The sequence below is a fragment of the Schistocerca serialis genome, chromosome 7 (genome assembly GCF_023864345.2).
Source record: "Schistocerca serialis cubense isolate TAMUIC-IGC-003099 chromosome 7, iqSchSeri2.2, whole genome shotgun sequence".
Taxonomy (NCBI): Eukaryota; Metazoa; Arthropoda; class Insecta; order Orthoptera; family Acrididae; genus Schistocerca; species Schistocerca serialis.
In genome coordinates this window covers 516,839,961-516,864,861 of record NC_064644.1, presented here as the reverse complement: position 1 = coordinate 516,864,861, position 24,901 = coordinate 516,839,961, and the positions used below count along the sequence as shown (strand labels likewise).

Here is a 24,901-nt window from a genome sequence, read left to right as displayed (position 1 = left end):
GGGGCCTTTACCTTTCCTAAAGCAAAACTGATCGTCATTTAATACATACTCAATTATCTTTTCCATTCTTCTGTATATTATTCTTGTCAGCAACTTGGATATATGAGCTGTTAAGATGATTGCGCGATAATTTTCGCACTCTTCAGCTCTTGCAGGAAAAGTGTGGATGATAATTTTCCGAAAGTCAGTCTTACATTCTACACACTAACGTGAACAGTCGTTTTGTTGCCACTGCCCCCAATGATTTTAGAAATTCTGATGGAATGTTATTGATCCCTTCTGCCTTATTTGATCTTATGCCCTCCAAACCTCTGTAAAACGACACATTCCGCAGTCAGATTATTCTGAACAAGAGATGATTTAAGGCCGTTCAATACTTTTCAAAAATCAGTATTTGACACATGTTACCTTAATACATAACGATTCTTTATTATTTGTTCGAAACAGGTGTTTCATTAAAGAAGTGGAATAGAGCTACTGCACAAAATCATGAGTTTTCAAATTACAGTTTCAGCTGATTCCTTAGAGGCGAGCACCGGAGCCTTGAAGAATTCAAAGAAAATCAAAGGCTTTTAGTCGTAATAACTATTTTTCCTTCTTTTAGCAACAGCGATCAGTTTAGTCATTGTCACTTACAACATAACAGCCTACTCAAATAGGATACAGAATACGAGTATATTCATCCAATCTAGCCGTAGTTTCGTAACAGGTAATCATAGACAGATAACCATTCAAAATTGCTTTCACGGATAAAAACATGTTTTTCTATTACAAATAAGTAATCTCGTCTGATGGCGTTAGTGTTTGATAACTACGCAGTAGTTTCAAAGGATACGTGCTATTCTGGTGTAATATCAGCTACCTTTCCATACTGCCCACTAGCAATTTGCAAGACTGATATACAGGTTAAGCTTGTATACTGCATACTAATGGATGCATGTTTTGGTTTACATAACATCTGAGGCAAAAAAGTCATGAGTTTTCAAATATTCAGAGGCAGGCCTTAAGGAACCCTAATTATGTTCGTCGGTATAGATCTCGACAATTATAAGTTAACAGAATTTTACAAGGTTAAAAGTCTAGTCGAATATAATTGATATGACATTGGACCATCACAAATCCTTCCTACAATGGCTATCCTACTCAAAATAGAAAGAAGCAATGGCAGAGTGTTAATGGTTTACTTTGTGATAACTATTCGAGTTGACAATTCAATTTTTACATACATAAAATGACTGGGTGTTGTGTGGTGTCCTTAGGTTAGTTAGGTTTACGTAGTTCTAAGTTCTAGGGGACTGATGACCATAGATGTTAAGTCCCATAGTGCTCAGAACCATTTGAACATACATAAAATGCACTGTGATCCCACTAATAGACCACGTATAGAATCTGTTCTTCGTGTTCAAAGATTCTCGGATGCACGTAGAGGTGTGAACTACAGGACTGACGAGTTGAAAACCATTATCCACAATAATGTGCTAGTCAGCACGGTAGAAGCTAACAATTCCAAAATATACCTGACTGTAATTCATCCATGGAAAGCAACAAGAGAAAGGAATAGAACACAGTGGAATTATCGTCTACTCCCTCACCGAGCCATGTCGCCGTATACACTAGACTGTTATAGGGAACAAGGTATACGATGAACGTCGACAGTCTGTTATCGACTCTGTGAACCCATTTAAATCTTTTGGCGCAAAAGGGGCAACACAACATTAGAAATACTGTGCAGTTTTGCTTCACCTGTTGTCACGTTATAGCAGCAACACTTGTTATTAGTACATTCATCTACTACTTCTAGGTCCTGCACACCTTCCTTTCGACGTAAATTCCACAAGATTTTGTCTGTCGGCCAACCAAGAGCAATTTACAAATTTCCAACTGACTAATACCTTTTATTATTGGAACAAGTGTTGTCAAATGCATCTCCGCTTTATAAATTACTTTTAACAGACATACCCTGCTATGTCTCATATTTGCATTCTTGAGCACTCTGACTATAAAGCGAGTGCCAATAATTTGTTCATTCACAGTTCCTCCAGTGAATGCCAGTCACTATGGTATTTTACTGGAATTTTACACTGACCTCACGTACAATGTCATCAGAAAAATTCAATATTGAGTGGAACGACGGCTACGGTAGAACAAGCCCTGGACATTTCAAAATAACATAAAACTATTAAAGTATATTTCTAGTCTGACAAAACAAAAACTACATCTGTTTATCAGAGTGGCACGTGTTTCTAACTTTGTCCTCATTAACATAAGCAATAAAATAAAAATTAATGACGTATGTTCTATGTGATATGCTATCAAGATATTTGTAATCGAACAATCCCATATGGTTAGCCGGCCGGTGTGGCCGTGCGGTTAAAGGCGCTTCAGTCTGGAACCGCGTGACCGCTACGGTCGCAGGTTCGAATCCTGCCTCGGGCATGGATGTGTGTGATGTCCTTAGGTTAGTTAGGTTTAAGTAGTTCTAAGTTCTAGGGGACTGATGACCACAGCAGTTAAGTCCCATAGTGCTCAGAGGCATTTGAACCATTTTGAACCATATGGTCAATCAAAATTTGGTTGTTTCTCAAAATCAGGTGAACAGGGTAAATAAAACTCTTATTACATAACAATATTCCCCAGCTAAACTAAGTAATCATTTCTTGCACTTCTCACTTTCAGCACGAGACGTCAAAAAAGCGAATAGATATTAACGCTTCGGTCCTTTTCAGCCAAAGGCAGTGACAGACGGATTTCCATTTGCGAATAAAGATATTTAGTCCATTGTTGTTATCAAATAACTCACTCAAACAATATCAACTGCAAGAATCATTGTTATATTGAAAGGAATTGCAATACAACATGTTTCAGCGTTCAAACAGTCTTTATCTGTTTTTATACAGCAAATAATATTCGCAATTTATGTTAATATTTACTGCAGTCCTTCACTAAGACTCTGAATCGTTATTGCCAACTCAGATTTTCACTTCTGCGTCTCGGTTGTTTGTGCTGACACAACTTTTACTTTTCAACTACCGGTTTCAAGTCCCTTATGTGTGTGGGATTTTTTCGGTTTGTGTAGACGAAAAACCAGGGACCTTACCTTTTCTCATGACCGGTGTCCCGATTTCTCGCTGTACTGCTATCTGATAACAACCATCTTTGGATGTCGATACGCTGTCAGCAGTAAGCTGAAGGTACCACGTTATGTTTCAGTTTATCTGCTTTCCACAAAACTCCAGACCTTAAATTTCAGTGTTCCGAGATCTGGAAAATAGTTTGACGAAGTTACAATTTGGAGTGCCAGCGGAAATTCTTCTTTGTCTAAAAGAAAAACTGACCTATAGCATTTTTTGGGAGACTAGCACACACAGAAATTTTATAAATGTTATCTGCAAATTTATTTTGGAAAACTTAGTTCCACAACAATTAATACTTACACCAATTCTCCCTCATGGTCAAAATAAATAATATTTTATTGGTTTTGCAAAGAGTTTTAACAGGCACTGAGCTCCACTGAAGAAACTCACTAACGCGTATGGTGCTTTTCTCAATCAGTCGTCGAGATTCATGGGGTCTTTCAGTTTCAACTGTTCTACCACTCAGGTAAAGGCGCCAAATTTCGTACCGCAGTCTTTTTTGGCCTCTGAATACCATATCTTTAAATGAATTTTAGCTGTGCACAGCCCGTGTTCATGCCATTTATTGTTTATCATCTTCTGTTACGGTACTGTCGCCTGGTTTTCTTATTCCATTTACTGTCCTCACTAACTTCCTGCCTTACCTGCCTGTGAGTGGCAGCAGCAGCGGTTATCGATAAATGCACTGTCGTACCATCTCTGGAGCGACCGATAGTATTTCCGGGTCGTCGTGTGTCTGGAGTTCAGTTGGCAGCTCTGTCGGGACACAGCAGCAGTGAAGTCGGGGACGGAGCGCCGGTGAGGCGCGGACAGTCAGTACTCGCTCGACCACTGGCGATACACATGCATTGTCCAATGGAAGGAGATTTGAGCGGGGACGACCGTTGGTTGGTCGTTCGGCCGGTTGTCTCATAGGGTGACGTTTAACTGGTTCTCTGACCGCTTCTGGGTCACCTCGCCAGACATGGGTCGGTTCCTTGCCTGTGCAGAGATGTCGCAGTGTTCCCACTGCATGGTTGGGTCCGAGCCAGTGTCTCCACGTCGTCGTGTGTCCGAGTTGCGAATGGACCTCAAGGAAGTCGGGCACGGAGCAGTCGGGGAAGGACCAGCAGGGCAGTCGGAGGCAGTCTGTCAGTCGGAGACGGACCAGCAGTCGGTCGATTGGGGCAGAGAAGCGAGGAAGTCTCCATGGCGCGTAGTCGGGCCGGAGCCACTTGCGGCGTACACGGATCGTTGGAGTTGTGAGGCGCTTCTTGTGAGGGTTACGAAGTTCGTCCCCCACCGATCCTGGACACTAAAGTTGAGTGTTCACTTAACGTACTATCAACCTTCAACCTCTATCACGTCTTTTCGTTTGATCCTGGTTGTCGCTTTCTGGGAGATTCCCGTGAGCAACAACATGTGTACATTGAAGTCGGCTAGAATTGCATCCATCTTCCTGTGTCGTGTTTAATTTAATTCAGTCCTTCATTAATGAAGTGTACCAACGGTATCGTCTGCCTTGTGGCCGTTGACGTTCCGGTGACCTTCCCTGGTCGTTGACGTAGTTTCCGGCAGTGTATTTTCCTCGTCATGTTGATGCTGTCCAGCACGGCGTGTAGTTCGAAAGCTGAGCTGTTGTTGGTAGTTCTGGGCCTTTATTCTGAGTTGGCTGGATTGGGCACCAGTATCGAGAACGTTGTGCTATTGACATCTTGTTGTCATTTTGCTGGTAGAGTGGAGCAGAACTGATCTCGTTGGTTGGTTCGTCGGCTGGCTTTCCTTTGGGTTGCCTTGCGATTAAGAGGTTGTCAGTCTGGCTCTCTGTCTCACCTAAGCGTGCGTTAGTATTACCTTCCCAGGCCGATCCTTGGAACCTTCTGAACGCCGCTCCTTGTGTTTACATAGCGATTTCCTTTTAGCCTTAAGTACTCCATGTGGCCTTCAGCCGAGTTTTCAGCCTTTTCAAATCAAAAGTTGAAAAATTTTGTCCAGGCCTTAAGCCGTAAGAAATATTTTCTAGTTTCTAAGTGGCCTTCAGCCGAGTTTTATGTGAAACATTTTAGGATAAATCCTTTAGCCTATTTTAGTTGAAATTTAGAATCTCTTCCCTTTAGGCCTTAAGATATAAAACTGTTTTCCGCATGGTGCGTGGCCTTCAGATGAGTTTCAATCTCTCTTAAATTAAAAATTCAAAATCCTTGTCTTGGCCTTAAGTCATAAGAGTGTTATTCTTTAGTATGAGGCCTTCACCCAAGTCTTACACGAAATACACTCCTGGAAATTGAAATAAGAACACCGTGAATTCATTGTCCCAGGAAGGGGAAACTTTATTGACACATTCCTGGGATCAGATACATCACATGATCACACTGACAGAACCACAGGCACATAGACAAAGGCAACAGAGCATGCACAATGTCGGCACTAGTACAGTGTATATCCACCTTTCGCAGCAATGCAGGCTGCTATTCTCCCATGGAGACGATCGTAGAGATGCTGGATGTAGTCCTGTGGAACGGCTTGCCATGCCATTTCCACCTGGCGCCTCAGTTGGACCAGCGTTCGTGCTGGACGTGCAGACCGCGTGAGTGGACGCTTCATCCAGTCCCAAACATGCTCAATGGGGGACAGATCCGGAGATCTTGCTGGCCAGGGTAGTTGACTTACACCTTCTAGAGCACGTTGGATGGCACGGGATACATGCGGACGTGCATTGTCCTGTTGGAACAGCAAGTTCCCTTGCCGGTCTAGGAATGGTAGAACGATGGGTTCGATGACGGTTTGGATGTACCGTGCACTATTCAGTGTCCCCTCGACGATCACCAGTGGTGTACGGACAGTGTAGGAGATCGCTCCCCACACCATGATGCCGGGTGTTGGCCCTGTGTGCCTCGGTCGTATGCAGTCCTGATTGTGGCGCTCACCTGCACGGCTCCAAACACGCATACGACCATCATTGGCACCAGAGCAGAAGCGACTCTCATCGCTGAAGACGACACGTCTCCATTCGTCCCTCCATTCACGCCTGTCGCGACACCACTGGAGGCGGGCTGCACGATGTTGGGGCGTGAGCGGGAGACGGCCTAACGGTTTGCGGGACCGTAGCCCAGCTTCATGGAGACGGTTGCGAATGGTCCTCGCCGATACCCCAGGAGCAACAGTGTCCCCAATTTGCTGGGAAGTGGCGGTGCGGTCCCCTACGGCACTGCGTAGGATCCTACGGTCTTGGCGTGCATCCGGGCGTCGCTGCGGTCCGGTCCCAGGTCGACGGGCACGTGCACCTTCCGCCGACCACTGGCGACAACATCGATGTACTGTGGAGACCTCACGCCCCACGTGTTGAGCAATTCGGCGGTACGTCCACCCGGCCTCCCGCATGCCCACTATACGCCCTCGCTCAAAGTCCGTCAACTGCACATACGGTTCACGTCCACGCTGTCGCGGCATGCTACCAGTGTTAAAGACTGCGATGGAGCTCCGTATGCCACGGCAAACTGGCTGACACTGACGGCGGCGGTGCACAAATGCTGCGCAGCTAGCGCCATTCGACGGCCAACACCGCGGTTCCTGGTGTGTCCACTGTGCCGTGCGTATGATCATTGCTTGTACAGCCCTCTCGCAGTGTCCGGAGCAAGTATGGTGGGTCTGACACACCGGTGTCAATGTGTTCTTTTTTCCATTTCCAGGAGTGTATTTTAATATAAGGCCTTCAGCCGTTTCAAATTGAAAGCTCTCCTTCCTAGGCCTTAAGCTATTAAATTGTTTGTTGATATGCGGCCTTGAGCCTAGTTTTCAGCCTATTTAGATTAATCATTGAAAATCTTTGTCTCGGCCTTAAGTAGTACCACTCTTCTTCATTAATGTGGGGCCTTCAAGGGAGTTCTATGGGAAAAATTCAAGGTAAGGCTTTCAGCCTATTTATATTGAAGATAATTTTTTTTCTAAACAAGTGAAACCTCCAGAAGATCTTCTGTACCTCAATTCCTTGCTTAGACCTTGTGCCTTCGATTTTAGATGTGGCCTTCAGCCGATCTAAATTAAATCAAAGGATGTCTTTCGTTAAAACCTGGAGAGTTTTAATTCTTACTTGTGTGATTGTGTGTTTTCAGAAATAAAGTTTATATATTGAGTTCAACTGACAGTAACTTATTTAAGCCGCTTTCCAAAAATATAACCGCATCCACTCTATCCTGCTAGCCCACGGATTTCAGAATTATTAGCAAAAAGTTTACATAACACCACCAGCTAAGCCTACACATTGTATTTAGCTCACAATATATCAGAAACGATTTGTTATCTTTACAGAAAAAAAGTTTAAAAGCAATGTACTTTTACCAAACTTGGAAAAGCGGTCTTATTTCCGTCTCCTACTAATACTTCCCGTAGAAGAGATATCTACAATTCAAAAAGAAGGTAATAATAATAATAATAAAGACATGTTACAATATTGATTTATATTAGGTACAGGTTTCCTCCTGAGCGGATTTCCTGTTGCCGCACGGAGCATTGAGTGCAACGCACCCATTTTTCCCCATGATTGTCCTGAGAAAAACGTTTTAAGCAAATGAGGCACTTCGCGTCATCTTCATTATCCTCGCTTCCGCTTGAATCTTGGTATGGGACATCACAGTCGTCATCAGAGTCACTGGATATTTCTAGTGTTGTTTTCTATTTTAACGGTTTCTTTATCTTTCTTGGAAATGTTTTCGGAATTAGATCTAACAGTTTTCTCACATTACGATTGGTTTTCTCTTGGAATTTTTGTCGATTCATCTTGTAAGGTGAGCCTTTAATAAGAGAAGCCCTGCCTCGTCGCTTAGATGAAGATGAACGGATAACAGGCATTCCTACGATATCTCTGCGGCTAAGTGCTTTTAACTGTGGCATCTGCGTGCTGCTTGAAGATTGAGCGGCTGGAAAGTCCTGCTGTATAGAAGTGCTTGTTGAATGATTTTTTTGCATATGGGGCAGAAGCTGAGGAGGCGTCGTCAATCGCTGAAAAGTCTTTTGGGCCAAACAAATTCGGTTTGTAAGGCAGAATCCCAGTTTTCTTAAAACCAATCACGGCTGTTTCTACAGCCTCGCTGTGCCACCTAAAGGTTACCAATAATCCTGCCAGGACGGATAGACAGCCAATTTTCTAATGCCTGTGCATAAAAAGTTTTAAAAGGAAACATAAGCGACACATCGAGAGGCTGCAGTTTTGAAGTGGAGGGAGGAGGAAAGCAGACTACGGCAACATCATTATCACGAGCAATGTTAATAATATTCACATTGCGAGAGTGTGAATAGTGTCCGTCCAATATCAACACAATAGTATCTTCCTTTGACGGCTTTCCAACTCAAATTAAATGACGAAACCATTTTTAAAGAGACCACTTGTGATCCACCCACACTCATTCGCTGCTCCTATTGGCCCAGGTGAAACTCTAGCCATGAGTTCGTTCTTCATCAGCTTTCTGGGAAAAATCACTGGAGGAGGCAAAAATGTACCTGATGCCGACATGCACAAAACAACCATCACTAATGCACCTCTCTCTGCAGACGACAGTTTGCGCACCCTTTCATAGCAACAATCTTTCTTACTTTGTGTTGTGTCACTGTGATGCCGGTTTCATCTACGTTGCACACTTTAAGTGGATTAAATCGTATTTTCTCCAACTCGGGCTTCAAAACAGAGAAAATGAGTTTAACACTTTCTTCGTTGAAACCTTGTACCCTAGCTGGTGGCAAGGACTGCGGCGTTCGTGTAGAAAGTGCAGGATGCCTCTGAAGAAACAGACGCAACCACTTCCGTCCAGCTGCTTTTTGCCCGACTGAAAATGGGTGAGCAAAATTATTGCCTATAGCAAGCTGGAAGGCCATCCGCCTAAGGTCATTCAGAGTAAGACCATAGAAATTTTTCTCCATGTCCTTACAATAAGACTCTAACTAAGTCTCTAACTCACATGAAAAAAATTGGTTTTCTAGGCACACTACATGTCTTATTCGCAGCTTTATATCCAATTTCCTTGTTTCTCAGCGCAGTTATTGCCGATTTCATCGCCTCTCTGTCCTACTTCTTCCTAGGTGGCATCTGAAACAAAATAAAAAAGTATGTTGTCAGTTTCGTCCCCTGAACGAATGTGGGAACAGATGGGAGGAAGATAATGCGAGGGCTATCCACAAAGTACATTACGTTTTGGAATTAAAAATAAATAAAGTATTGGAAATTTTTTTTATTATATACAGATGAAAGCCACACTTAAATACTACTTTTCTCCATAGTTGCCATTTAAAATAAGGCACTTATCGTAGCGATGGACGAGCTTGGAAATTCCTTCGTCGTAAAATTCGGCCGCCTGCGCCTTCAACCACGTGGTTACCTCTTCTTGAAGCTGTGCGTCGTCGTCAAAACGCTGCATAGCCAACCACTTCTTCATTGCTGGGAATAAGTGGAAGTCGCTCGGTGTCAGGTCGGGACTGTACGGTGGATGAGAAAACAACTCCCACTTAAAAGATTCGAGAACTTCACGAGTGGCATTTGCCGTGTGGGCCCGGGCGTTGTCGTGAATCAGCAAGATCTTTGAGCCCAACTTTCCACTGCACTTGTTTTGTATTGCTCTTCTGAGGTTGTGCAGAGTTTGGCAATACCTTTGAGAGTTTATTGTAGTGCGTCTTTCCAGGAAATCCACAAAAGTCACACCTTTTCCGTCCCAAAAGACAGTCGCCACGTGGTTGAAGGCGCAGGCGGCCGAATTTTACGACGAAGGAATTTCCAAGCTCGTCCATCGCTAGGATAAGTGCCTTAATTTAAATGGCAACTATGTAGAAAAGTATTATTTAAGTGTGGCTTTCATCTGTATATAATTAAAAAAATTTCCAATACTTCATTTTTAATTCCAAAACGTAATGTACTTTGTGGATAGCCCTCGTAGGAACATTCTATTGGCAAATATGGCGGCATCCTACACTACGTGAAGTAAACCAACACAGCAAAACGCTCAGATCACTCAGTTTATGGCTTACCCTAAATAGATATGTCAAATACAACTAAATAAACACATTATAATAATTCAGAAAGGGCATTTACAAATAGTATTTCGACAAACTTTTGACAAATTAGAATACGTCTTCTCAAACGGCAACGCAGAGGACTGGATGTATGAAACTTTCACAACTAACTTATGGCCATGGGCACAACTAACTAAAAATATCATCGGTGGTGCCCCTACCAGCAGAACAGAGAACCGTCGGGAGACGAAATTAGGCTCGGAGACGAAATTTGGCGCCTTTACCTTACTGATTCCACACATTAAAAAAAAATCCTTCTTTTCGCTCATCAGTTTCTGACTTCAACTGTCTCTCCCTCGCTTCAGGGTCTCAGATAATAGACGTAATAAACTGGTTTCTTTGGGCATGTCTCATTCATATCTATAAAGAGAAACTGTACATTTCGTATGAAACAATTGAGCTGTAAATGTAATTACTTGAAAATTACACGAATTTCACCACAATGTGTGACGATATCGCCTGCCTTGTACGGAAAACAGCCATGTACACGCCACCTGATCTTGCGAAACTATACATCACAAACACAGGATAATTACGTTTTGTTTACTGTGAACAAATTCATTTAAAAATCGTCTTTTTAATTACGATAATGAGCAAGTAACGTTGGTAACGGTACATGAGCTACCATAGCCATGTGGCAATTATTGTGCTCGTTAATTTTCAAAGTTTTGCCTACATGATGATCTGGATTCAGGATGGACTACAATTTTTTTCGTCCCCTGAACATGACTACCCATTACGATATGTCGGTGCGCAATCAAGGTGACGTTCTCATGTCCTCACTAAGTTCCCGGCGGAAGATGTGAGGAGATCAGACTTTTAGCATACAATTTTAGTAATCGATCTTAAAATACTCTGAATTTTAGTGGACAGAATATGTCCACATTCATAAGAATGCAGATGGTTATATTATATTTTCAGTGTTATGGTCGCTACGACCACACAGTTCACAAATTGATCAAATAATAGTCCACATTTACTAGTCTAAACAAGGAGAAAGCATTATTTAGCCGCAGAATATGGATGAGATTATGCATCCACGCATATCTTCTCTGGGACGATGAAATGCCACGAAAAGCAAAAGCGACCATGTCACACGCCTACTTCGTACGAACACTATGGTTTATAAACATGTACGCTGCTAAACAAAGACTTCAGCAGAGTTCAAGCAACAGAACTGAGATTCATTAGAACTACGAGCCAAACAAATAGAAAGGACATAATCGGAACTCAGGTTCCTGACATGGGCACATAATGAGAATGAACAGAGAAAGATCTGCCAAAACGTATTTCAGCCTGTACCTCATAGGAAGAAGATCACGAGGAAGACGAAGAAAACGCTGGATACAGACTGCAGATGTGGAGGAGGACGGATACAAATGGTAAGTTGTCCTGAAATAGAAGATGTATGAAGACAGAGGGAAATGACGAGTGTTTGTACACCGTACCCGTGACACTGAAGTTGGAGAACGATGATGATGATGATGAATCCCAATCGTTCAAGATCCGTTTTCACTCATAATTACTCTTCACTGGCCGCGATTGCGGTTTGCCGTCAGCGCCTATGGAGCGATTCACATCACAGCCTGGCTGTCCACGACGCAGTCCTTCTGCGAAAAATAACCTATTGAGGTAACACTGTGGCTACGCACTATATTAGAGTTCGTATCGTGTGGCATTCTGAACCCTGTCCCATGTACACTTTAGCTTTTCACTGTTTCTCCAAGCTGCAGTTATTTGCAGATGCTGTCTTTTATCGTCTTTTTAAGTCGTAAGATGAACAAAACCAATTGCAACATGATATAGACAGTACATCAGTGTGGTGCGGAAAGTGGAAATTCACTCCAAATAATGAAAAGTGTGAAGTCATCCAAATGAGTAATAAAAGCAATTCGTGAAATTTTGTCATGCTATAAATCACACATATGTAAAGGCTGTCAATTCAACTAGATACTTATGGATTGGAATTACGAATAAACGGGATCTACTACATATATAATGTTGTGGGGGAAGCTAACCAAAGGCTCCACTTTATCGGCAGAACACGCAGAAAATGCAAGAGGTTACATTATGCTTGTTCACTCTGTTTGTAGGGTGTGCGGCGTGGAATCAGCTTCAGATAGGATTGGTAATCCTTAAAACAAAGGCGTTTTTCGCTGCGGTAGTATCTTCTTACGAAATTTAAATCATCTGCTTTCTTATCAGAGTGTGAAAATACTTTGTTGGAGCCCACCTACATAGGGAAAAAATCTGAAATGCCTGGGCTGGCAGGGCCAGAGTGGATTAGGTTGTGGAAAGGGGCCAAAATGAATTCCTGTCAGCTGCACTTAACATACAAACTTTATTTATCAACACACAGTATTACAACAAGGTTGCAAAACACTCAAAACTTTAATCGACCTCCTTTGATTAGCTTTAGATCGGCTGAAGGCCACATTCAAAATCCAAGACATAAGGCTTCATCAAAAGTGAAATACAAGGTTCTTCTGGAGGTTTCACCTAAGAATATTTTCTAAATCTTCATTCTAATCCGCTGTAGGTCTTAGCAATTTAACTTTAATGGAACTAGGCTGAAGGTCGCATATTAAGCAATAAGAGGAGTTTCAATCTAAAGGGCAGAAGGCCTTATCTTAAAATCTCTCCAGTAAAATTCGGCTGACGGCCCCATATAAAAATATAACAATCTCATGCCTTAAGGGCAAGACAAGAACATTAATTTAAGAGATATTGATACTCGGCTGAAAGCCATACATCAACCAAATAACTAAAACCCAAACAGGGAAATTTCTCCATAACACACAAGGAAGGGCGCTCAGAAGTATCCTAGTGTCGCCCTGGGATTGTAACACTAACGCCCGTTTAGGTGAGACAGGCAGCCTGTCCAACGACTTCTTAATCTGGAGGCAACCCAACCAACAGAGAGCCGACCGACTTATCAACCAAATCAGTTCCGCTCCACGCAACCAGTAAAACTACCACAAGATTTCAATACACGACACACAGAATATTGGCGCCCACAACGACCAACAACACTTCAGCTGTCGAACTACACGCTCCACTGGACAGCAACTACACGACGAGGAAAATACACTACATAAAATTACGTCAACCGACCAGGGAAGGTAACCGGACCGTCTACGGCCACAGGGTAGAAGATACCACTGGTGAAATTCCATAACAGGGAATAAATTAATTTCACAGGAAGACGGCTGGAATCTTAACCGGCGGCGGCTCCAGCCCGACTCCGCGCGATAGGGGCCTGCATGCTTCTCCACACCAACCGACCGACTGGACCGCTGGTCCGTTCGCGACTGCTGCTCCGTCGCGACTGCACGGCTGGTGCGTCTCCGACTGACTGACTTTCTTCATACGGACGACGTCCCGGAGACACCGTCTCGAACCCAACCTTGCAGAGGGAACACAACCGACACCTCTGCACAGCAAGGAACCTACCCAAATGCACTATGTCGATGAGACGACCCACCGAACGACCAACCAACGGTCGTCCCCGCTGATATTGGCTGTGCGGACCTCACTGGGGCTCCGTCCCCGACTGCACTGCGTTCCAACCCCAACTACCTTCCAGAAACACGACGACCCGGAAATACTATCGGTTGCCCAGAGATAGTACAACAGAACACTTATCGATACCCACTGCTGCTACCGCTCACTGGCAGGCAAGACATCAATTCAGTGACACCAGTAATGAAATTAAAATGGCGAGGCGGCCGTATGGTAAAAACAAGATGTTAAATAAGGATGGCACGAATATGAGCCACGCACGTCTCGAAGTCCCTCGTAACAAAATAAAAGAAATCAGAGTTTACTCGGAAAGATTTAAGAGTTCGTTTCTTTCCTTGCGCTGTTCGAAAGTGGAAAGGTGAAGAAGTGGCTTGAAGGTGCTTAGTTGAACCTTCCGCCAGGCTCCTAATAATTGCGAATTGCAGAGTAATCATGCGTCCTCTTCTTCTGTCGCCGGCCGGAGTGGCCGTGCGGTTCTGGGCGCTACAGTCTGGAACCGAGCGACCGCTACGTTGGCAGGTTCGAATCCTGCCTCGGGCATGGATGTGTGTGATGTCCTTAGGTTAGTTAGGTTTAATTAGTTCTAAGTTCTAGGCGACTGATGACCTCAGAAGTTAAGTCGCATAGTGCTCAGAGCCATTTTCTTCTTCTGTCCTACAACGAGCCGCACAAGAACCTTCTGCTAACTGCTTAATGTAAGGAGCATTTAATGATAACAAAACTATGGCGATTTATTTTTAAACTTTGACGTGCATGAAACTCCCTGCAGTTTTTATTCGAGTGTACTGCAAGTGTTTGTCAAAAAAGTGGTCTCAGTGCCAAAACTTACTTGTTCCTGGAAAGTTTACATTACTCAGTTGGTATTTATGTAGAATATAAATGCCATGTTCAGCTATAAAGACCGAAATTCTTAATGTATGTACTGCAAACGTGAGCCACAGAATCGTCGTTAAGAAATCATTAATTACAAATCTTCAGTTTATGATTATTGCTGGAAGTAAATATCTCTTTAAAGGAAGTTACTTCACGATCTGTATATGTATACTTCAACTATCCACTTGTCACACTACGAAGTGTAACGGATGGAACGAATTGATATCATCATCATCATCATCATCATCATCATCATTTAAGACTGGTTATGCCTTTCAGCGTTCAGTCTGGAGCATAGCCCCCTTATAAAATTCCTCCATGATCCCCTATTCAGTGCTAACATTGGTGCCTCTTCTGATGTTAAACCTATTACTTCAAAATCATTCTTAACCGAATCCAGGTACCTTCTCCTTGGTCTGCCCCGACTCCTCCTACCCTCTACTGCTGAACCCATGAGTCTCTTGGGTAACCTTGTTTCTCCCATGCGTGTAACATGACCCCACCATCTAAGCCTGTTCGCCCTGACTGCTACATCTATAGAGTTCATTCCCAGTTTTTCTTTGATTTCCTCATTGTGGACACCCTCCTGCCATTGTTCCCATCTACTAGTACCTGCAATCATCCTAGCTACTTTCATATCCGTAACCTCAACCTTGTTGATAAGGTAACCTGAATCCACCCAGCTTTCGCTCCCATACAACAAAGTTGGTCGAAAGATTGAACAGTGCACAGATAACTTAGTCTTGGTACTGACTTCCTTCTTGCAGAAGAAAGTAGATCGTAGCTGAGCGCTCACTGCATTAGCTTTGCTACACCTCGCTTCCAGTTCTTTCACTATTTTGCCATTATGTGAGAATATGCATCCTAAGTACTTGAAACCGTCCACCTGTTCTAACTTTGTTCCTCTTATTTGGCACTCAATCCGTTTATATTTCATTCCCACTGACATTACTTACGTTTTGAAGATTCTAATCTTTATACCATTTAAAGAGATACCTCTGTAGTTGTTACAATCTTTTCTGTTTCCATGTTTAATGATTGATGTGATTACTGCTTTTGTCCAGTCTGATGGAACCTGTCCCGACTCCCAGGCCATTTCGATTATCCTGTGTAGCCATTTAAGACCTGACATTCCACTGTATTTGATGAGTTCCGACTGAATTTCATCCACCCCAGCTGCTTTATTGCACTGCAATCTATTGACCATTTTCTCCACTTCCTCAAACGTGATCCTACTTCCATCATCATTCCTATTCCATTCTACCTCGAAATCTGAAACATTACTGATCGTATTTTCACCTACATTGAGCAACTCTTTAACATACTCCCTCCATTTGCCCAAGGCATCCACAGGATTCAACAGCAGTTTTCCTGACCTGTCCAAAATACTTGCCATTTCCTTCCCTTTCGAAGACTGCTAATTACACTCCAGAATGGTTTTCCAGCAGCTTGACCCATAGTCTCCAACCTGTTTCCAAAGTCTTACCAAGATTTCTTCTTGGATGCTGCAATTATCTGTTTGGCTTTGTTTCTTTCTTCAACATAACTTTATCTGTCTACCTGAGTTCTAGTATGTAGCCATTTTGGCTACACCTTCTTTTTCCTTTTACAGGCTGCCTTGACTGTGTCATTCCACCAAGCTGTTTGCTTCATCCTACTTTTACACACTACTGTTCCAAGACATTCTTTAGCCACTTCTAGTACTGTGTCCCTGTACCTTGTCCATTCCTTTTCCAATGACTGTAATTGACTACATTCAACTAACTGGTACCTTTCTGAGATCATTGTTATGTACTTGTGCCTGATTTCCTTATCCTGAAGTTTCTCCACTCTTATCCTCCTACATATGGACCTGACCTCCTGCACTTTCGGCCTCACAATCCCTATTTCACTGCAGATTAAATAATGATCAGTGTCATCAAAGAATCCCCTGAATACACGCGTGTCCCTCACAGCCTTCCTGAATTCCTGATCTGTTATTATATAGTAAATGACAGATCTGGTTCCCCTGCCTTCCCAAGTATACTGGTGAAATTTCTTATGTTTAAAAAAGGAGTTTGTGATTACTAAGCCCATACTGGCACAGAAATCCAAGAGTTGTTTCCCGTTCCTGATGGCCTCCATATCCTCTCCAAATTTACCCATAACCTTTTCATACCCTTCTGTTCGATTTCCAATCCTGGCGTTAAAATCACCCATGAGCAGAACACTGTCCTTGTCCTTTACTCTAACAACTACATCACTGAGTGCCTCATAAAAACTATCCAGCTTGATCTGTCCCTTCACAATGCGAATATACTGACACAATCCTAATTTTCTTGCTAGACACTGTCAAATCTATCCACATCAGTCGTTCGTTTACATACCTTATTGCAACTATGCTGGGTTCCATTTCTTTCCTGATGTAAAGCCCTACACCCCATTGTGCTATTCCTGCTTTGATTCCTGACAGGTAGACCTTGCATTCTCCCACTTCCTCTTCTTTCTCACTCCTTACCCGAATGTCACTAACAGCTAAAACGTCCAGTCCCATCTTACTTGCAGCCTCTGCCAGCTCTACCTTCTTCCCAGAGTAGCCCCCATTGATATTAATAGCTCCCCATCTCATTACCATTTGTTTGCCAATCGTATCTTGGAGTCCCTGGTTTGTCAGTTAGAGGTGGGACTCCGTCACCTCCAAAGGTCCGAGGCATTTTGCTCTGATTGATGCCAGCATCATATTTAAAGTACCAGGGAAGCAGGTTGCTAGCCTTACTTGCCCCACGTCCCATTGGGTTTTACCCCTAACGGTTGAAGGACTAACCGGTGGATTTGGTAGTCTTTGCCTTAGGAGAACAAAGGTGACCACGACTCGGAATATGTCCGAGATGCCCAGCCTTATTCCAAAGTAACTAGTATCCCGACTGTCAGGACCACTTACTTGGCCAGTCATACGTTGCCTGTGGTTCATGAACTAGGACATGACTACAGGAACCCACACCATGAACCACTCGAATTGATATACTATAATAATTTACCCCATTCTGTAGCAGTCGTTTATTGTTCCTAGGGAGACAGATTCTTGATACCACTCTGTGTGCAACCGAACTTTTCTCATGTTAGCCAAGTTTTACGTGGCATGAGAACAGATAAAAGGACATGGGTTATGGTGGGAAACGAATGGTCTGAGAGATATCGTGTCGCATTCATTTGGATCAAGCGATGCCAGTTTAATAACGTCGTGAACGGTGACGCAATTACGATGAATGCTGAAGGCATTTACATCTTGAAGGTGATGTTGTATCAAGAATAAGTGTGGAAGTATACAGTGGGATGTACAGCGTGATCACCATTACACAACATATACCAAGCCAACTGCTTGTAACAACGATCATTATGCTTACACAAATTACCTTCCTACGAGCACTGTGAAAATTTGTATGACTCGTCCGACGATTTGAGACAGAGCTCACCTTTACTTTCCGATGTGAACGCGACTAAGTACGCTTTAATATGCAGTTTTCAATAACGTTCCTGTTTTCTACATTATTATCAATAAAGCAACATTTACTTAGCAACTGTTTTCATGTCGCTGTGTGAACAACTGCCTGACACATTCAAGAATGTTATATATATTGCTGCGTCAAGTGATATTACATGAAAGCGTCTAGAACCAAGAAAATTTCGCGTTGGGCGTGGACGCCTCGTCAAAACAAGGACAGTCTTTTATGGCGACTTTTGGTAACATCGGTTGGGACCAGTGACGTTAAGCGCATTAAGACAAAGCGGCCCCTATACTGTCAATAATATTGGCTAATAACATAGTGCAACATTTTTACGGTTGGTCTTAGACAACGAATCGATAGCGCGCAATGTTTGTGCCAAATCTCGGACACGCAGTCATGACGGATATGGACGCCAGCTGCAATTTCCCTTTTGGACAGGCTTTGCTCTCACGTGAGGAAAAGAGGAGGCGTAGATGGATGAATGAGTGGTATAAGAAGAGAGAGAGATGAACATTTCCTGAGTGAGTCGAGGAATGCGAGGCTAATGAGTACTATCGGAACTTTCTGAGGATCGGTACTCTCTTATCAAATGTACTTTTGGAAATGGCTACATCTACAACTGTAATTATATCATTCTAATATGTATTTATTAGGATACAGTTTTAAAGGCCAGAAATACGTAGATTTTTACTTACATTGTGTTCAAATATTTCTTGCCCTTCCAAAATATTCAAGGGATCGAGGTACCTGTAGCACGTTAGCACCAGCTCCGCTTTACCATTCGCTCGTATTTGCTTTCAATTATTTCTTATAATTTGCCCGCAATGAATTTAATTTCCTTATTAATTGAAGCTTATCATCTTCCAGGTATATTTCCCTGCTTATCAGCTCCCGGGTACATTTCCCTCTACATCGACAACTTATCGTATTCCCCAATTTCTTTGCGGCATTACTAAGCACACCGGGCAAACAGTTAGTTACGCCTACAGAAATCATTACAAGCATCAGTTAATTTATCCTGTAATTCCGCCCCTGGACTTGACAGTCACCTAGATTCCCTTAGGAAGTGAGTCCACAAGATGGTGCAGATACGTGGCATCCAGGTTAAGCCACCCACTGAGGATTTTATAGATGAATTTGTACTAGTTGCACTGGAGAGAACAATGTGTATTCATGTGGAATTACGAACAGTGCAGTGAATTAAGACTTTTATGATAATTGAAAGCCATACTAAAAATGTACAGAAAAAAGACATTATCATTCAACATAATTGTACGTAAAACATCGATTTATTATGTATATAATTGTTTGTTCTATGCTAAAAATATTAATAGCTGTGAAACAGTCGAATGATTTTATGCAATTACTTACTCTGGTCTTCATCTTGGATGAGGACAGACGTGGGAGGCACCGTAAGCGTAGTTACATTGCATTTTGGTTAAATGTATGTGTTCATTAGCACTTAAAACCTTTATTTATGTATCTTTGGGATCCCTACTTGTTGGGAATTTAATGACTTCTTTTTCAGAATATCAGGACGCGCAATACAACGCGATCCTATGAATGATTGTTGTTGGCTCCTTGCACAGCCCTAACGTCTCATTTGACTATCGTCAATATTAAACGACACAGAGCCGCAGCAACAACTTACGTAGTTTCTATTTTAATAATGTTATTTAACTTTAGTGTCATTTTAATTTATCTGCAAAGGTTGATTATAGTTTTCATTACATTATTGTTGTTGCCGTATAACGGCTAACGTTAATCTCAGTTAAGAAAATTCTCAGAAATTAATATACTCCGAAATGATCAGTGATGAATATGCCATATACGAGGTGTGGCTAGAAAAAAACCGGACTAGTACTGGTGAAACAATAAAACGAATGCAATAAGGCTGAAAGTCGCGTGGCCTGTCACGTGACTCTCGCTCCGCCTACTGCTCGAGTTTCATCTGCCTCCTGCACTCAGTCTGCCTGTGGCGTCTGTTTTAAGTAGTTGACGTTTTGTCTGTGCGTCGGAAAATGGTGAGTGTACAGAAAGAACAGCGTGTTAACATCAAATTTTGTTTCAAACTAGGAAAATCTGCAAGTGAAACGTTTGTAATGTTACAACAAGTGTACGGCGATGATTGTTTATCGCGAACACAAGTGTTTGAGTGGTTTAAACGATTTAAAGATGGCCGCGAAGACACCAGTGATGACACTCGCACTGGCAGACCATTTTCAGCAAAAACTGATGCAAACATTGAAAAAATCGGTAAACTTGTTCGACAAGATCGCCGTTTAACAATCAGAGCAGTGTCTGAGTTAACAGGAGTTGACAAGGAAAGTGTTAGGCAGATTCTTCATGAAAGTTTCAACATGAACAAAGTGTGTTCAAAAATGGTTCCAAAGTGTCTCACAATTGAACAGAAGGAACGCCGAAGAATGATTTGTTCTGACATCCTGGAAAACATTGAAAGTGATCCCACCTTCTTACAAAATGTTATTACTTGCGATGAATCGTGGTTTTTTACTTACGATCCCGAAACTAAACGCCAATCGATGCATTGGAAAACTCCTGGTTCTCCACGACAAAAAAAAGCACGAATTTCAAAATCGAAATTCAAGGCAATGATGATTGTTTTTTTTGACATCAAAGGGATTGTGCACATTGATTGGGTACCAGAGGGACAAACAGTGAATCAGCATTACTACATTAGCGTCCTGGCTACCCTACGTGAGCGAGTACGGAGAAAACGGAACGATTTGTGGAGAAAAAAGTCATGGATCCTTCACCAAGACAATGCCCCAGCTCACAGTGCGTTGTCAGTGAAGACGTTTTTGGCAAAACACAACATTCCCATCTTAGATCATCCACCCTACTCACCTGATTTGGCCCCCTGTTACTTTTTTCTTTTCCCTAAAGTCAAGTCAGCTTTGAAAGGAACTAGATTTGAGACTGTTGAAGCAGTAAAAGAAAAAGCGACGGAAGTAATGTATGGACTTACCGAAAATGATCTGCAGCATTGCTATGAACAGTGGAAAATTCGTATGGAGCGGTGTAGAGACCGAGGAGGAGAGTACATTGAAGGAGATAACATGAAATTGTAAATAATTGTAAATAAATGTTTTTTCCAGCATCAGTCCGGTTTTTTTCTAGCCGCACCTCGTAATAATATTTCTCTACGCGAACGCATGATATTAACGCAGTACTAACTTCGATGAAATTGCAACGCAAAAAAAACATGAGATGTTTTATGAACAGACGAGCTAGTACGGTGTTTAACACCGCTCTTTACGTATTTCATATTGCGGGCGTTAATCCTTCAAATTATATTTCCATAAAAGAAAACTGCGCAATTTGGCCGTGATAAGTTTTGTTGACACTTTAGTGTGGGTTGCATTATTTGATGTGTAGCTATACGTATATGTGCCTAAAAACTATACAGTTTAATGAACTGCACATCTACACACAATTAAGCCTTATCACTTGACGTATAGAACGGAATACAACATAAACATTGAAAACAACACAAGTTCCACCACATTACGAGGACGCTGCTGGAGGCGCTCCAACATGTTCCAAAATGTCCCACAGATTTCCGATGGGTTTCAAATTAGGCGATTTTGCAGGCCAGTCGATATGTAGCTAGGTAGAAGAGTTTTCAGGAAACCACTCAAATATTCTTCCAGCCAGATGAACTTTGCTGTTGTCGTCCTTACGTGCCTCTGTAAGCAATGGCCGCTTGCGAGGTGTCAGACTCACAATGTTCATTGCACGCAGTTCCTAACGGAATGTTCTCTCCCCGACAGGTTGGATGGATCCTATACCTTCATCCACCAACGGTGGCAATTACTTTCGGGTTTGAAAGCGATTTTCATTTACAAGCGGTAAGACGCACCTCCAGTCCCTCTCAGTATCTTTTTCCGACCACAGTTCTGCCGTTGTATTTCGTGGCCACATGTCTCACACCACTGCTTGTACACTAGTCAAAAAGTTCGCAGCGAAATGCCAACAAATCCAGCAACTTCACACACCATATGGCAATGATTACGGTCAAACGTGATTGCCCGGTCTTGCCATTCTGTCAGGACATTGCATTTACCCATGTTCACGTACAACGACAGCTTGAAATATAAATGTCTCTCCGATCGCTACCGCCTTCTGCTGCCGTAGAGGCAGTGCGCTCGCTGTTGATCACGTGACTCGATCTGTGCTACGTTTACAAAGTGCGCGTGCGCACTGGGGTGATTAATTTTTCGGCCGGCTAAGGCTATATTCGTTTCATTTAACACACCACAAAGATGGGAAATCACTAACTGCTTTCAGTGACTCCCAAATTAACGTCCGTTCTGCTGATTTCGAATCCGTTCCCATATCACAACACAACAAATGGCGCAAGATAAATAGTCTGGCAGAGCAAACGGAGATGAGAAACATATAGAATACTAGTATTGGTTAAAAACAATCTTGGTTGCAATTAAATTTTTTTTTATTTTTCAACGGCGCGTTTCGCCTTATTTATGCATCTTCAGGTTATCTTTTCTAGATGGACGCGAGAGGAACCAAGATCAGCATTAGGCGTTCCCGTTCACAGTGAACGCATAACGATTAACTCGCTCCTGTGAACGGAATGCGTCATGCAGATCTTGGTGCTGTGTGCTTGACCTTTGACCCCGCCGATAAGGCGGCTCATGTCCATCTTGGCAGCGCGCCAGCCGCCTAAGACTGACAAACAGCGTACGCGCTACTAGTGCCCGCGTACGGGATAACACTCGGCTGGCACTGTGAAATTTTCTAAGTCCCTTATCTCTCTCCGCGCCACTGCGCGGCTATAAAAGCGAGCGCTGCCCGCGGAGCGGACCATTCGCGCTGCTGCAGCTGCACAGGCAACTGCATTGAACGCTGCCAAGATGCCTTACAGGAGATATCGTCGTCGTGCCAGACAGACAATATATAAAACAGTTGAGGACGTCGAAATGACTACATCAGCTGCCGACAAGAAAAAGAATGTCATCAAATCTGTTGCTGCACATTCCCTATTGGATGGACCCGCTGTGTTCTGCGGTTGCAGACTCAACTTCAGCATCGACACCAATGATTCCTTTACCCATGGGAACGGATGGTTAACAGTTGCTATCGTACGTGGTGGTACAGGCGTACCTAATGTATCTGGACTGGAAAGCTTTGTGGACCGTGATATCATAGCCTATCGCACATATCATGTTACCGAAAATGCAAATAAAGGCTGTTTTTAACCAATACTGTTAAGCAGTGGTTTGCTGTTATGCCACATCTGGACTGGAAGAATTTATATACAATACTAGCCTGACACTATACGATCCAAGCAGTTAGCTAATAAACTCTAAATTCAGTACATCCCTCAAAATATTGCACAACCGTCAACCTCATCAACAGAAAGTCAATAATACTGCGCAATGTTAAATATTGCGCAATATCATTATTGCACACTGTTACATATCGTGCAATACCGTGAACGGCCTCGGGACCTCTTTATCTATCTGCGAAATGAAACGTGGATGCCTTCAGCTCTTCTACGAGAACAGCAACACTTTTGTCTCCACCAGTTGAAACCAGCGACTTTGAGCACACTACGTAACTCCAGAATGAAATGACGATGACCTGTGTTCTGTCTGTCTCTGTCGTAGCTGCACACAAGGCGCTGCTGTTGCTGGTGTTGACGGCGAGCGCCGCTGCCCAGCTGAAGACGCGCTACGACCAGCACAGTGGGCGAGTCTCCATCTCCACCAGCAGAGGTGAGTGTCCCACGCCCTCACTTGTCCAGAAGTGTACGGACTCTTCCCTCAAGATAATAGTAACATTCGGAAAGTGTGCTCACACAAGCGAATCATGCACCGCATTTTACGGACTGTAAGACAATATGGACTATAAGATGCACCTTATTTTTAAGCAAATATGTTTAAAAAATATTTTTACCATTTTTATTATTAGATTCCAAAGCCAGACTAAAAATAATTCTTAGTCTATGTAACCTAACTGACTTAAAATCCCTGAAAATCGTCATCCTCTAATTTTGGCCATTTTGCATTCAGTCCCCCATTTGCACAATGAGTGTTCCTCATCTTTTTCGGTTCTTCTTCACTAGCCTGCCAATCGCGAATGGTTTCTTCTGTTGGTGGAGGGCCGAAATGCAGCTAAACCGCACTGTTTATTTGTTCTTCTGCACTTGCTATTAATTTAAATTTATAGACTGCATCATATGGATATCTATCTTTTTTTCATTACGTAAATAGCTACTAACAAAAAATATTGTATTGTTACTGATAACACAAGTCACTTTCAATTCAAATTCACTGGCATAGTACTCTCGGTTTGCGACAGCGAGGCGGAAGGGAGACAGTGTTAGCAAGCTTGTCAATTCCTGCAACTTACGTTCGTCGTATCGGTGCACTGTAGCTTCCAGTGGAATCCAATGTTGCCAGTTTCCTGCGACATCGAATACATGACCATTTTTAAGACTCGTGGGAATTTTAGTTCAAACGCTGGATATTCCTGTATTAAAGGATGAGATTTTCACTCTGCAGCGGAGTGTGCGCTGATATGAAACTTCCTGGCAGATTAAAACTGCGTGCCGGACCGAGACTCGAACTCGGGACTTTTGCTTTTCGCGGGCAAGTGCTCTACCAACTGAGCTACCCAAGCACGACTAACACCCTCTCCTCACAGCTTTACTTCTGCCAGTACCTCGTCTCCTACCTTCCAAACTTTACAGAAGCTCTCCTGCGAACCTTGCGGAACTAGCACTACTGAAAGAGTACTTGGGTAGCTCCGTTGGTAGAGCATTTGCCCGCGAAAGGCAAAGGTCCCGAGTTCGAGTCTCGGTCCGGC

At 42.9% G+C, this 24,901-nt stretch overlaps 1 protein-coding gene across 1 annotated transcript in view; it reads left to right on the top strand.

The window, feature by feature from the left end:
- Nucleotides 1-24,901, top strand: part of LOC126413189 (myogenesis-regulating glycosidase-like) — a 92,134-nt gene that overhangs the window by 24,941 nt on the left and 42,292 nt on the right. The window contains exon 2 of the mRNA XM_050083085.1: nucleotides 23,701-23,808. Coding sequence (XP_049939042.1) covers nucleotides 23,701-23,808 — 108 coding nt within the window. The remainder of the gene's footprint in view (nucleotides 1-23,700; nucleotides 23,809-24,901) is intronic.